Source organism: Cryptomeria japonica, chromosome 11, assembly GCF_030272615.1.
Source record: "Cryptomeria japonica chromosome 11, Sugi_1.0, whole genome shotgun sequence".
Taxonomy (NCBI): Eukaryota; Viridiplantae; Streptophyta; class Pinopsida; order Cupressales; family Cupressaceae; genus Cryptomeria; species Cryptomeria japonica.
The window spans coordinates 246930781-246946668 of record NC_081415.1 but is presented as its reverse complement, the minus strand read 5'-3'; the positions used below and the strand labels follow the sequence as shown (position 1 = coordinate 246946668).

The 15888-nt window shown below is 36.9% G+C and overlaps 1 protein-coding gene across 2 annotated transcripts in view; it reads left to right on the top strand.

Annotated features, from left to right (window-relative positions):
* The window catches only part of LOC131040113 (protein TPR3), a 64130-nt gene that overhangs the window by 43268 nt on the left and 4974 nt on the right, over positions 1 to 15888 (top strand). For both annotated transcript variants that reach the window (XM_057972974.2, XM_057972973.2), the window contains exons 8-17: positions 13509 to 13647; positions 13772 to 13881; positions 13992 to 14061; positions 14197 to 14267; positions 14448 to 14543; positions 14628 to 14723; positions 14841 to 14968; positions 15073 to 15307; positions 15416 to 15580; positions 15668 to 15766. In XM_057972974.2, the coding sequence (XP_057828957.1) occupies positions 13509 to 13647; positions 13772 to 13881; positions 13992 to 14061; positions 14197 to 14267; positions 14448 to 14543; positions 14628 to 14723; positions 14841 to 14968; positions 15073 to 15307; positions 15416 to 15580; positions 15668 to 15766 (1209 nt within the window). The remainder of the gene's footprint in view (positions 1 to 13508; positions 13648 to 13771; positions 13882 to 13991; positions 14062 to 14196; positions 14268 to 14447; positions 14544 to 14627; positions 14724 to 14840; positions 14969 to 15072; positions 15308 to 15415; positions 15581 to 15667; positions 15767 to 15888) is intronic.

The window sequence follows — 15888 nt, the reverse complement described above, 5'->3', positions numbered from 1 at the left end:
TGCTATGGCACATATCTCCATATCTCCATGTTATACAAAGCATATAAATAATAATACATAAGGTTTTATAACCTTATATTAAAACAATATATAAATGTTATAAGAGTATGACCCATAATAACGGTACGTTTTAACAATTTTCCCACTCATTGGAACAAATAATAAACCTCAAAGCTGCTTTCTCATCAACCACTTCTGTCAAAGTGATGTAAAATTAAGTAAACCTTGTGTCACAAGGCCTCAACAACTCATTAGATCCATGCTACCTATAAAGGTTCAATGTGAGATGATGATTTCTTATGAAATTTACAATTGCTCTCTCTCTATGAATTGCATCATGTATCCATGTGAATTTAATCAAGTCATGAAGCAACAAATCTAGACAACGGGTTGCACATGGGCTCCAATATATTTGTGGATGCATCTCTACAATTTGCTTCCGAGCTCCCACACAATTTGCTGCACTATCATTTACCACTTGAACCACATTTTCCACCTCTCCTTTAAGAACAACTTCCTCTGATATTTGAAAAATATACCTTGAAGTTTTCTTTTGGGTCATGGTGTCAATCACCTTCAAGAACACAACTCCTTGATGATAAACCACCAACACATTAAACAATGGCCTCTAACATGTATTTGACCATCAAACACTCAATATAGAGCAACATTTTCCTTTTAAGAGGCTTTGATCTCAACTGATTTCTTAGTCACTTTGTCTTTTGACCTCTCTGAAAGAGTTGTTCTAAGGGCCTATGAAGATGGAAGTGTGTACACCTGTGACCTTAGGCATACTAGAAGAGGAAGACATAGTAGATGTTGTGATCCTAAAAAACCCTCTTCAATTCTCTATTTTTTTTTTGTGTTCTTCATCTTTCCTACAATCGAAGAGGATTGGTTTTTTTCTAAACTAGGTCTAATTTTTGGAGTCACACCTGGACATGCAATAACACATCCTCTTGGACCCCTTGCAACATCAAGTAAGTGATTTATGCCCCTTGTTAAAGTTCTAGTAAAAGGTTTTTGACACTTGTTACATTTGAGATTTGCACCATTGTGGGTCACATATTTCCATGCCTCAACAATTGATTTTTTGGGAGCCATTAAATTACAATATGCATGTTTCAAAAGAAAAATAATAGCTAATATTCAAAACATACTAAATTTAATTAAAAAAAATTAAAATAGAATATATACATTTTTATTAACTCTAAAAAAATAAAAAATACGAAATTCTATTTTAATAAAGTTTAAAATTAATTTTTTATTTTTAACTTTAGAAACATAATAAAAACATTAAACTTTTAGAAACATAATAAAAACATTAAACTTTACTTATTTTGTATTCAAAGTAAAAATAAAACTATATTATTTTTTTATTTTTAACTTAAAAAACAAAATAAAAAATACGAAGTTTTATTTAAAAATCAAAATTGATACTAGATTATATTTAAATAATAAATTTTTGTTCTTACCATTAAAAAAGTTAATTACCAAAAGAATAGAATAAAATAATCACTAAATTTTATTTTAAAAAACAGTAAAACCTAAGTTACTGGTTCTCGTGAAAATGCACTTGGTTCGGGTCCTGGTTCGGCCCGAGTTCGACCTGGGTTCGACGCGAGTCCTTCCCAGGTGGACCCGTGGGTTCCCAAAAACAGGGCCCACGGGTCAAAAAAACAATAAAAAAGAACTTTTTAAAATATTTTTTTAATAATAGAACCCTAATTCTCCCCTTTATGACTTTTTTAAAAAGACTTGAAACTTGAATATTATCTTTTTTGCAAATTATGAATATGATATTAGACTTTAGTTATTAGTTTACTGATTACATTTGCGATATATGAATATTTATTGGCATTGGCAATTATGGATTTATGATTTACCATTTATGTATGGAAAGTCACATTGTATATTTTATTTTTGTATGGATTGTATATATTGAACATATATATAATATATGTGTATATATATAATTAAAAATATATATATGTTTATGTGTATATATGTGTCTGTGTGTGTGTACGGATGAACCTGTACCCGTACCCAAGATTTTATTTTTTTTGGCTGAATCCGCGAATTTGAACCCAAACCGGTAACTTAGAGTAAAACCAATAATAAAATATATATTTTTAATTTTAAATTGTAAAAGAAAATACTAAATTCTATTTTAAAAACATAAAATTAAAAATATTTGTATTTTAACTTTAAAAATAAAATAAAAACACTAAAATTTATTTTTAATAACATAAAATAAAAATATATATTAATTATTTTTACCCTAAAAAACAAAATAAAAAATACAAATTAATTTTTTTTTTTTTTAATATTGCATATAAGGGAAAAAGACTGTTACAAAATGATCAGAGTTTTCTACATGACATATAGAGCTTTTCTACATGGACCGCAGGTCCAGTAACAAACTACGCAGGTCTAGAAGATTACTTTGGACTATATACAAAAATGCATAGAGTTATGTATATATGACTAGAAAGCATATTTTCAGTACAAAATTTACAAAATGCTCATAATCGAAGAACTGAAATGCTAGGTCCAGATCACAGCAGCGTCTGTTCTTGATCTACTTCCATCCATGTAGTCCACCCCAGGGGACCCTCCATCCACACAGCTTGCTTGCCTTCGAGTACTTGTGAGAGCATTTGAATCTGGTCTTTAATTGGGTCTTTGACTTTGGCAACCTCTAGTCCAAGGCTCTCCATTGCTAGGTCAACATCTTGTTTTCCTCATGCTGCCTGCCTCCATTTGTATCCCTTCTCCGTCTCATGAAGGTACATCTTTGCATTTCCATCCTTAATGAACCTAAGGAATTTATGCTTCTCAATATTCATTGTCACAGAGACCTGCAAAAAAAGGCGGTGAAGGGTGAGTCCACGAAAAGAATCAATAAGGGCCCTACCTATACCTTGAAATTTGTCTTCATTTTTGATTTTCCATATATACCATAAAATTTCAGTGGAAAGAATATGCCAAAATAAATTAGTGTCTTTTTTTAAACCCTTAATATACCCAATTAGAACATCAAGCACAGTAAATTGGTTAGGAATAGAAATACCAAATAACAACCATATTTCTCTAGCAATACTACATTCAAAGAAAATGTGTCTAATAGATTCAGGAACCCTGCATGCATTACAAACATCACAATTATTATGATCTTTTCTGAAAGGCAGCCTGTTGATAATCATAAGCCGTTTAAAACATTTTCCTTGGGTGTAACAAGACTACTCCATAATCCTGAAAACACCTTCTGCCATTGTTTCACTGAAAATTCTGCTAACCAGAGCTTGTTAATATATAGTATAATGGATTCATCATAAGTTAGAGTATTACAAATATTGATAGCTTTGATATTAGACACATGGATAGTATTATTCCACATAAAATCCTTACAATTATCATTACTATTCTTGCATTTTTTGGGCAATTGAAGGTTTGCGCATGCTTTTTTCATCAGGTTATAGGTTCGCTTGTGGGAATCTTGCAAATCAAATCTACCTCTAAGGGTTTCCCAGCTAAGGAGCTTGTCATCCTCGATAATATCTCTAAAGCAGCAAATGCCTTTAGCGGCCCAGGCTTTAGCAGAGCACTCTTGCGTAAGGGCAAGAGGTCTAGAAGAGTGAAGGAGGTTCCACCAAATGGATCTACCCCCATGGATGAAATCATTGTTGCTGACCCTATTATTGCTGATGAAAGGCCTAATAATTTCCCAGGCCTTCCAAATAGACTTAAAGACACTCGAGCCCTGCACTGAGACTACAAAGTCTCCAGCCACTAGGTCATAAAAGGGTAGGGATTTCCAAGATTTGGCCTTTTTTAGGACAGCTCTCAGGATGTTATTTTTTACCAGAATTTTCCAAGGTTCATTGCCATCAAATGCCTGGAAGATCCATTTTGCCGCAAGAGTAGTCCCTTGGATTCTCAAATCTTTTAACCCTAGTCCTCCCAAACTCTTTTCTCTGTGACACCACTCCCATTTAACATAATGAACCTTTTTATTTCCTTTCCCATCGGACCAAAGGAAGTTCCTGATAGTTTTTTGACTTTCCAGGATTTGATAGTTGGAGAACATCCACACCCAGGAGTAATATATGTTGTAGGAAGATAAGATTTTTTGACACACCTGCACTCTTCCGGCGAGCGAGAGATACCTATTATTCCACTTATTGAGCTTCTTGTCAATCTTGCTTCTGACCCATAACCACATCTCCTTGAGAGATGGTGAGATGGCAAAGGGAATTCCCAGATATCTGACAATCCTATTTGGCCCCCCCCATTGGACCCCAAACTACTACAACCACTCTGGCGACTAATCCTCCCAACCAAGCATGGTAGATTTGACCTGAGAAATTTTAGCTCCTGAAATCTCCCCTAAAAACTTAATTTTGCACTCCAAAGCCTCCATATTTGGTTTGTTGAGTTCGATAAAGAGTCTCGTGTCAATAGCAAATTGAGCATTAATCAGCTCATCTCCATTAGGAAGTTTGACACCTTCTACTTTAGGGGAGATGGTAAAGTCTCTTAGGATATAGTAGAGGGCATCCAGGCAATACCAAAGAGGGCAGGGGCTAGAGGGCAGCTAAGAGTGATAATCTGCGAGAGGGAACCATTAATTTCCACCTGGGCCGATGCATCTTTGAGGAGAATCTTCACCCATTTGCATAATTCCGCTGGAAAACCAAATGCTTCTAACATCATTAGAATGAACCCCCATTCCACCCTATCATATGTCTTCTCGAAGTCTAGAAAGAACATGGCCGCATTCTAGCCTGATATCTTTACCCACTCCATGGCCTCCCAGCTGGTGATTAAATTTTCAAGGATGTATCTTCCCTTGATGAACCCTATTTGCATGGGACAAATGAACTTAGGCAGTAAAGTCTCTAACCTAATAGCAAGAGTTTTAGCCAATATTTTATAGGAAACATTGAGGAGCGTTATTGGTCTCCAGTTCTTAATAAGAGACTTGTCTCCTTCTTTGGGTAGCAACTTAATAGAACCTTTGTTAAAACGTTCACCTAGGGAACCATTCTCAAAGGCCTCTGAATAAAGTTCATGAAGGTCTTGACAAATCCATTCCTTATTAGCTTTATAAAATTCAACAGGCAGACTATCCGGGCCCGAGGTTTTGTCATTGCTTAGGTTTCTAATAGCAACTTTCAGCTCTTCCACTGAGATGGAACCCCTCAACGCTTGAGCGTCCTCTGCGGTAATCTTAGTGGGAATAATCACTCTGCACTTCTCTCTAGCATCCCGAGAATTAATGGAGTCTTCCGAGGGAAGAGTCCTCTGTAATACTGATAAAAAGCCTCCTTAATATCATCCAGTACCACAACTTCTTTGTTATCTATCCAAATCCTATCAGTTTGCTCTCTAAACTGCTTTTGCTTCAACATATTGAAGAAGAATTTAGATCCTTTGTCACCGAATTGCATCCATTGGGCTCGAGCCCTGATCATGGCCCCTCTAATCTTAGATTGTTGGTGCTTCCTCAGAGTGTCCCTTGCTTGGGCTACTTTGTCTAACAGTTGTATCTTGTTAAGACTATCTTGGATCTCTGCCTCACATTGGTGTAGTTTATCAAACAATGCTTTCTCCTTCCACCTATAGTCTTTAGCTTTCTTTTGCCCTATAGTTTGAAGAAGTGCCCGCCAACTTTTGACATTTTGGTTCCATCTGCTTATGTTAGAACTCAACTCTTTATTGCCTTTGTTGAACAATCTAACAATTTTTAATGCAATCAACACATCCGGGTCCTTTAGTAAATTGGTGTTTAGGAAGAATTTCTCTCCTTCATTTCCTTGCCTCTCTGATGAGTCTCTGAATCTAATCTGATAGATGATCGGGTGATGGTCCGAGAGTGAGGTCGGCCAAACTGTCATAATGTTACCATCCTTATCTGGTTCAAAGGAGAATTGCTCTCTGTCAGCGTAGAACCTGTCCAGCCTACAGTAGATTCTATGTTTTCCTCTCTGGTAGTTGCACCATGTGAACCAAATTCCTGTGACCTCCTTATTGCTTAATAGGGGGGCAAAAAGTTTTTTTCAACTCTTCATTCTCTCCCAGTGTAGTTTCTCTGATCCTTTCCACTCCATAGGAGCACCACCACATTTATCCTCATGACCTTCAATCATATTAAAGTCTCCCCCAATTATCCATGGTATATCAAGGGGGGATGCAATCCAGTCCCACAAAGCAGTCCTTTCCCTCTAGTCATTGGGGGCATAGATTGAGCATATGCCGATGATGGTTTTGTTAATGTCTAAAGAGGCCCAAACCACCCTGTTACACGGTGAGCATCCTTGGTCCACTACATGGTCCTTCCACTTGGGATTGATGAGTATCCCAACACCTCCTCTACCTTTATCATGATTTGAACAAACCTTAATAGAGTCTTTCTAGATAAACTCTAAGTTGACTTCCAACGTAAACTTAACTGCTTTGAGTTCTTGAAACATAACAATATCTGCATCCTTATGCTGATTGACAAACTTCCTGACTATCTGCTTCCTGTCTGGTGACTCCAGACCCCTAATATTCCATGAGATGCACTTCATCATGACAAAATGCGAAATCTTTACTCTTTAGGGGCCTTAAACTTGTTAAAGCACCTAGGGAGCTCTTTCTTATCATCGTTATTCCTTCTACTAGTTGAGCCCTTGTTCTTAGATCCGAGTGGTCTACCTCTTCTTCTTCTGGGTAGAGCCTCAAGATTCTCACTATTCGTTATCCATTCCCTTTCTTCCCCTGCGAAGTCATCATTCTGAGAATCCTCCTCAAACTCAAGTGCCTTCTTGATGACACCCTGACTGGGGGCCTCACCGCTCTCAGAACAGGGTTCGAGTGCCTTCAAGCTACTAGAGGAGTCTAGGGTTTCTACCTCACTTGCTATGTTTTTGGCATCAAAAGTTTTAGGGTCAGCAACAATGACCTCAATCACACAGTTGTCCTCGATTTCTACAAACTTCTTAGGAGGAAGGGCAGTGACCATGCGGGTGAATTCTGCAAGGGGGGGAGGGAGGGTCCTTTGCAATGTTCGAGACACATGATGGGGCAAGATCAAAGGAGACATCTATGTCTGCTGAGTTCTTGTGAGAAGCTTTTGAACTCACAATCCTAGCAATACTCCCTCCCTTACCCAACTCACCACTCACACCATCTCTCCATTCGAAACTCTGAGTAACAAGCTTATCCAAGCCAAATGCTAAAATTGAGAATCTCACTTCTAGGGGAATCTCTTGCACATCGTCATCCATAGGCGATATCACGTTGTTCTCCACAGAGAGTTTATTCCTATTAGAGATCAAATTATTAGGGTTATTCACTCTGATCTTCTCCAGAGCCAATTGTTGGGCGTTTTTTCTCCTTCTTTTCCTAGGGTTTTTTCCCACAACTTGAAAACCATCCTGCAGATCTTCACTCATCTGTTTTAGGGCATCTGATATAGCAGAATGAGTTGTGGAGTCAATACCGGAGATACCAGAGTTAGCATTTTTACCAGACTTCATGGCTTTATTGTTTTCTCCATTTATTATACCATTGATTTTTTTGCTAATGGAATTAAGATTTTCTATGTTCGGGATATGATTCCCGTGCACAGGAGGCAGGTTGCTTGGTTCACTACGGGGTTTCTCCATGCCCTTGAATCGATTAACGATGGGGCAATTCTTACGAAGATGACCCTCTTTTCTGCAAAGGAAACAAGCATTAACCCCTCCGAGGACTTCAATCGGGCAAGAAACAAGTTCAGTTCCTAAGTTAATGTTAACCAAATTGGGGAGATCACGGCCAGGGTTGATTGAAATCAGAACCCTAGCGTCCAGATGAGGAATAAGAGAGGCCGAATTATCCACTCGGATAGTCTTGCCTATCGGTTCAACTATTTGCGGTATAAATCTCCATAACAATGAAGGCACATTTTTAATCAAAATCCATCTAAGGCACGAAAGTGCCAAGATTTCCTCATTGACTGCTTCAGGCGGCCAACCTAGGGCATGAAATGTGCATTTTCCCACAGTCCAATATTGTTTATTAAGAACCTCTTTTTGCATTTTATGATCTTTAAAGAAGACTACAAATAAACCTTTTTGAATAAGTCTACAGAATGAAACAAGATATCCTAATTTAGTATTCCAAACATTTTTGAACCAATCATCAAGAAATTTACGAGTAGGACATTTATCGACATCAACGGCCGCAAAGAAAATAGCAATATCTTTTAACCTATCTTTTTTCATGTTAATTTCATTGCACATTAACTCATTGGGGGAAATGGAGATGGATTCCAGTGCACAGTTAGGGCCCTTACCTTCTCCATGGGGGCTGCCATTATCACTATACACAAACCTAGCACCCTCAGCGACGGAGAATGGCGATTGATGAACCACGTCCTTGAAGGTTTTCTTCTTTACTTCATCTGCTATCGCTCTATCGTTAGGTTTTCCGGTGCCTCCAGACGAGCTTTCCATCGAGGCACATTAACTACTCCCACAAGGAGGAATGAGGTCGACGACGGAGAAGGACGAGGAGTAATAACACTTGCACAAAGAACAAGGAAAATAGAGAAGCAAAGAGGCCAAATGGACACTTACCTACGTGGAGGAGGACAAATGCACTCCCCCACGTCAACGGCTACGACCCCTGCAACTTCGTGCCACCCTTGACGGCAAACCCTAGTTGCAGGCCAAGTTGCAGAGCCAAAATCTATTTTTCATCAACTTGCCCTCCAAATTAATTCTATTTAAAAAATTATATGATTAATAAGCAAATTAAAATAATAGTAAATTTAAATATATCAAATAATATTTTTTAATATAAATAATATTATATATTGTCATTTTTAAAATATAAAATCATTGTTTGAAATTTTATAAAATATAGAAAAATTTAAAGAAAATCCTAAAAAAGGAAAGCCCTAAAGTTAAACTATAAATGAGGTGGCAACCCACCTTGGAGACTCCCAATCAATAGAGGTCACAATGCGATTTTGGCGATGAAGGTTCATATAGAGATTGTTATGCTATTTCATGATGTAGGTTCGTGCAAAGGTCTTCCTGTGGCATAAACTAGAAAGGATGATAATTATTGTAGAGAGGACAACGCTAAATACATTTTTTCTTGCCTTGTTCCGCAAGTTTTCTAGCCTTCCCATCGCAAAATACAAACACATGCCTTCAAACCCTAGTCCTCTATCATGTGGATAGAAGAAATTTGTTGTCCTAGTTGCAAGTGACATAAAACTCGTCTTCAATAGACATTATGTTTTGTGAGGTCAGACATTATTTCTTATAAAAATAGCAAAAAACCCTAAAAAATGCTTTATGAATTTTTTGTTTAATAAAATTTAAGTTGCCCTTATTCCATATGAATTTTCAAATAAATTTTAACGAATTTCATGCATTTTTACTAAGTTCGCCAAATTTTGAACTTGAAGTTGAAAACTCAATGTACCTCGTGACAGATTGGAAGCATATATACAATTTGAAGAACCAAGCAATCCTTGAGGAAGGAGCTTCCTTGGATTCATCAAATTTGGATTCTAAAGAATGGTTGGAGAAATAGGATCAGGGTTTGATGGAACCAAACGACGAAAGGATTTTAGAATTATAATCATGTTTGAAAGATCAAACAAATTCTCATTGCACTTCATTTCACTAGCAAATGGAGGAATATGAGCTGTTTCTATCAAATTGTAATTATATTGAAGCTACTAAGATCAACAAAAAGTTGGACAGTTTTTGTGTCAAATGTAGTACAAGGTTTGCAAAAGATAACACTTTCAGTTCTAGCAGAGGGCACCCAACTTAATCGAAGATCACAAAATTAGTGATGATGTCACGGAGTACTATTAGTAAATTTTAATCCAGAGCATACAAATTCTTTTCAAGCTAGATCGGCTTCGCAACAAAATTATGACAAAGGGAAAAGTATCAAACATAAAATTTTGCACTCCAAAATGCAAAAGACAAAGTGGGCCCCACATGAGAAGAACAAAAAAAAGTGAAAATAATAAAAGTTCAAGCTTGTGTGGGTGGAAAAGTCAAATATCAAAAAATTAAATATTAAAGATCCATTTAATACTGTGGTATAGCACGTGTCTTTGCCTGCTATGCGACTTAATTTTGCCTTCACTATACAGCTTGCTAGTACATTGTTATTGCAACATTTAACCAGTGCTCAATTTTTCCTTACTGCATTTGTACAACCGGCTATAAATATTTATGTATGTACTTATCTCTCATGTAATATATGATCTCTCTGCCAACCTATTGTATGACTTTCGCGAATCATTACATGGTCCTCATTGCCTGTCATATGACCTTTATATAAATCTGTCGTATGGTCTTCACTTACCACCATATGTTCCCTTATGCAATTTTCCTACCATCTCCCTGTCAATCTGCTATACCATTCCCTCTTGTGCGATTCCCTTTGCAATGTCATACAACCCTTGCCAACCATATAAACATCCTTTGTTAATTATGAACAATTATCCTTACATCGTATGATCTAGTTTTATTCCTACCATATGGACCTATCACTAGATCTTTGCGTGCATAAGACTAAATCATTGATTAGTGGTGCCTCTGTACACCATACAACCCTTACAGGCCTGCACACCTACAACTCGCCTCATCCATCATTGTACTACCTTCCTTACAAGCGTGATGTATGACTCTTGGTACGACTTATTGCATATTACTTTGTACGGTTCCAAGTATGACCTTTTGATTACTACATTTTATAGTTTGTATCTCCATCATTCGATGTACAACATATTGGAATGCAGTTATGCCTTGGACAAAATTAGGGTTGTTCGTAAAATTTGACTAAAGACTTTATAGTCTGCTCTTCCTCTGACTATGACTTTGGTTTTTCATACAGGTGTGGAATTGGGTGAAAGTACGTCCTTGGAAAATGGGCAATATTTTTATTATTAGAATGATTCCAAAGTGCTTGTAGTAGTATTTGGGTTTAGTGATTGTTTGGGTGTAGCATCCTCAACCTCTAGTATGCAATGAGATGAGGTCCCTTGGCTGGTTGGTCCTAAGCATAATTCATATATTGGCATACGTTGGTTAAACCCTCCAAAAACTTCTCCTTTTGGCTTTGTAAGCATTGTTTTCTGCCTTTTTTAAAGTTATGAAAATGGTCTGCACTATGAAGGTTTGTATGGTTTTGAAGATCTTCATTTGGGCTTGGTGGCATGGGCTTCACCTCTTGACCTCACCTTGTACTGTGACAAGGAATGTTGCAAGGGGCACTGCAAGGGGTACTTAAGTCTGTGTTTGCAAACTATTCTTCCAAGTTTACCTATAGATTTTTCTACAATATCGTCATTAGCTTGGAAAGTCTTCTTGTAGTTTGTGTTCAATGCTTATTGATATGTTTTGATAATATGGTTTATCCGACTATTTATTAATTGTTTGTCGATTTTGAGTAGTTATAAGCATTGGTTGGTCGATGGTTTTGTTCCTCTTGGCAACTGTCTGGTCCATTAAATAGATTTTGTATTGTCAAGGAAAGTAGCATGATCTAGTCAAATCAACTTTGATCTTTGGTTCTTTTGTCTACTTTCGTAATAACTTCATGTGCTAGTAAAGATGGACTTTTATTGTATTTGGTATGCATTATTAATTTTGTTCATTATTTCAAGTATACATTTTATCAAATAGGAGAGTAAACTTATTTCCTTCAAAAATCCATCCATACTTTGTTTTCTTGTAATAAAGCCACCTTCTTGTTGTGAGACGATGTAGGGAAGAAGCATATTCTCTGTTTCTGCCATTGGCTTCATTAATTTTGTACAGGTCAAAGTCAGGAAATGAGCTCTGATCTTGTACCTTCAGAATGAGTGAGATGAAGGTGTAGTTTACATTCAATAGAATTTTCTAAATTCCAGGATTTCCTAGATTCATGCACTTATATCTTTCCCTATAGTGCCCCAAAATGCCTGGTAAAAGGGTGAATGCCATATGGCGAGTAAACCTTGTCTTTGTGCAAATTACCATGTTTTCTTCTACTAAGAAATGGACCATGATTTCTTTATGAACACGAGTTCTAGACTCTCGGGCTGGAGCTGGTGCTGGTGCTTGATCAGTCTCTGTTTGGAAGGAGCATTCATGTGCCAAACATTCCTTGACATCCATTGTATATTACCCGTATCCTTTGGAAGTGTTTTGGTAAGGGTCTATTGTGCTCTTCGCCTAAAGCTTCTTGGCCTTGAGCAACAATTTACCTTTGTTTTGCTTTCTCATTCACCAGTTCAATTTCTGGCTTGCTCTTTCTGACTTGCCATCGTAGGACTGGGTGTTACTGTTCATCCTTTACTTCTGACAGCTTTTCTTCCATACTTCTCGCTTGTTCAATTTCTTCTTCTCTTCTTCCTCTTTGAGACTGCCTTAGATCTCTTCTTCTCGTTTAGAAACACTAGTCCATTAATCCTCTCCTCTGTGAAGAACCTGAGATGATTTTCCTTGAAATTATTTTTACTGCCTTTTCCCAGTCACCTTTTTTTTCCTCTATAATATTTGCCTTCGTTTGGAAATTTGGATATTAGGGCAATGTTACTTTAAATAACCATACCAATTGCACTTGTAGCATCTGAAGTTCGAAAAACAATTTCCTCAAAGTGTCAATTACAGTTACACTACCTTAACCTGGTTCTGAGGTTGATATATCTTGTTAAGAGATTAAATATATCATCCATATTGCATATCCAACCATAGGTGAAAGTACTCTTGGTTTTGAATTTCCTCATTAATTGATATATAATCTCCTACTCAGTGACCTATGTGAACTAATGTGACTAACTCATACACTGTTGTCAGATCCACTATATTAGCTGAGTCAAAATGGAAAAATCACCTGATTTTAGCATTCATCTAATGGAAAAATGGCTAGGATGAAGGCCCTTTACGATAATTGTATGCCCAGCAGTCTCTCATTCCATTACGGTTCCGGATAAAATTTATAGACCTGAAAACTTATAAATCAGGGCTTGTTTGCCAATTCCTCTTTTATCGGATTGTGATTGAAAACTAATGTGAGTTGATTTTCTACTGATACTATGGATGCCCTGTGATTAACCATCTACTCTGCCTTCTCCTGAAGGTGTCTCTTTTAAAAACCTGCACATCTCCTCCTTGGTTTGTCTGCTTAATGCCTTCTCTTCTCCCTGCTATCATGTTCTTTCTTTTATCTGCTTATGAATTTTTCTTCTCCTGAAGTCGTCTCTGTTAAAATCTGCACATCTCCTCCTTGGTTTGTCTGCTTAATGCCTTTTCTTCTCCCTGCTATCATGTTCTTCCTTTTATCTGCTTATGAATTTTTCTTCTTGCTAAGCTTGTTAGGTACAAAGTTATTACATAATTAAAAGGTAGGATAAACTAGTTTAAAATTTAAAGCCTCTTTTAATATCTTCAGCTCAACTATGAGAGTAACCTGGCATTATTGAGAAATATGTTTCATTTAGTAAGAATATTTTGCAGGTAACCTATCCTGGCCAGAGTCAACCCCAAGGCTTATATTCACAAGATGATCTTCCCAAGACTGTTGTACGAACATTGAATCAGGGGTCTTCCATTATGAGTATGGATTTTCACCCCACACAGCAGACTATACTCTTAGGTAAGATGGTATGAACATCCTGAGAATTCTGGACTTTTAATTCATATATTCCATATATTTTCTCTCAAAAATAAAAATTGAAATTCTATGCTGCTGCTAATATACAGTGTATATATGAATACAGTTGGTACAAATGTTGGCGATATAGGTTTATGGGATGTAGGTTCACGGGAGAGATTGGCCCATAGAAATTTCAAGGTGTGGGATTTGGGAGTATGCACTCTTACTTTGCAGGTACAGACCTGGCTATCTATGTTTTCAAGTTTTGTAAATTATCATGTGTTTCTTGCATTTCATATTGAAAATCCTTAAAAGTTTCTTAATACTTTATTCTGGGGTAGCAGACAACACTTGTCAGGGATCCTAGTGTTTCTGTAAATCGTGTTGTGTGGAGTTCGGATGGCATCTTTTTTGGTATGCCACTATAGCAGGACCTTGGAATTTTCTCCTGTATGTGTTATTTATTGACATTTTGGAATGAAATGCTTATCTTCACGCAAAGTTGGACAAATTGAAACATCTTATTCTATGGTCTTCTGTCTTGAACAGGAGTTGCTTATTCAAAGCACATAGTACATATCTATGGTAATCCAAAGGGGGGGTTGCGACAGCACTTAGAGGTACATGTCCAAGATCTCACAGTTATATTTTGTGCTTAAGAATTGGAGTTCAGGGCACAGCACGAGTATGTTACTTGAGTGAGGGAATCGCAGCTTGCTGGAATTGCTTCTAAATCTTAAGATGCTAGTTTCATAAAGTCTGAGTCTTTATTTACAGTATACCCATTTTACTCTTGGCAGATAGATGCTCATACTGGTGGCGTCAATGATCTTGCATTTTCAAATCCCAACAATCAACTTTATATAGTGACTGGAGGAGATGACAAAATGATAAAGGTTTAATAATTTTACCTCCTAGTTTCTGGCAAACATAATATTTTTATAGTTTTAAGGATAATAAAATATAAATGATCCTTCCAGGTTTGGGATGCACTAACTGGTCGTAAGCAATACACATTTGAAGGTCACCAGGCACCTATATATTCAGTATGCCCTCATCATAAAGAAAATATTCAGGTAAAGATGTCTCATTTGGTGGTTGATAACTTTTTGCAGAAGCATACAAAGATGATCTACAAGTGTCATCCTTTTGTCCAATTGAGTCTTTACTGGTGTTTACTTTTCATGTATCAGTTTGTCTTTTCAACATCTATTGATGGAAAGATAAAGGCTTGGTTATATGAACAAGGGGGACCAAGGGTTGATTATGATGCTCCTGGACGTTGGTGTACAACAATGGCCTATAGTGCTGATGGAACAAGGTTCAGTTGTTTTCAGCAATTCATACTCTCTGTTTGAAGATATCTTTCCATTTATTCTGAATTATTCATTACCATTTGAAGGAGATTGTATTGTATTTTTGTAGACTTTTCTCTTGTGGAACAAGCAAGGAGGGTGAATCGTATCTTGTTGAATGGAATGAAAGTGAAGGAGCAATAAAACGAACTTATCAAGGTTTCCAAAAGCGCTCACTGGGTGTTGTACAATTTGACATAATAAAAAATCGATTTTTGGCTGCTGGAGATGAATTTATGATCAAGTATTGGGACATGGACAATCTTAATCTTCTGACTACTGTGGATGCGGATGGTGGACTACTGGTATAAGTCAAAGCAGCTTTTTTTAAAGATGGTATTTTATCCCATTTGAACTGGCAAAAATATATTGTAGCCTTGTATCTTGATTCTTTACTGTAACACTATTTACAGGCTAGCCCTCGTCTTCGTTTCAACAAGGAAGGATCCTTACTCGCTGTTTCAACAAATGACAATAGCATCAAAATTCTAGCAAACTCTGATGGGCAACGTTTGCTGCACATGTATGATAACCGCTCTATAGAATCTGCTAGAGTTCCTCTAGAACCAGTGACAAAGGCAAGATTTTATCTATCCTTTTCTATGCATGGCATCTTAATGTTTTAACTTTTGAGAATATTAATTATGTAGGAATTTACTGTGCAGGCATCTGCAGTAAATGCAGTGGTACCTATTGCCTCAGCTGGGGGACTTTCTGTTGGGCCTCCAAGGCAAGGTTCTCCGGCAGCATCTGTGGGTCAACTGGTAAACCCCAATGTTTTAGTTTTAGACAACATCTTGCTTTTTTATCATTATTGGTTGATATGGAAGCTTATTATGTGGTAGTAAAAACCTTTATATGAGATTAACTTTGTATTTAGCCAAAT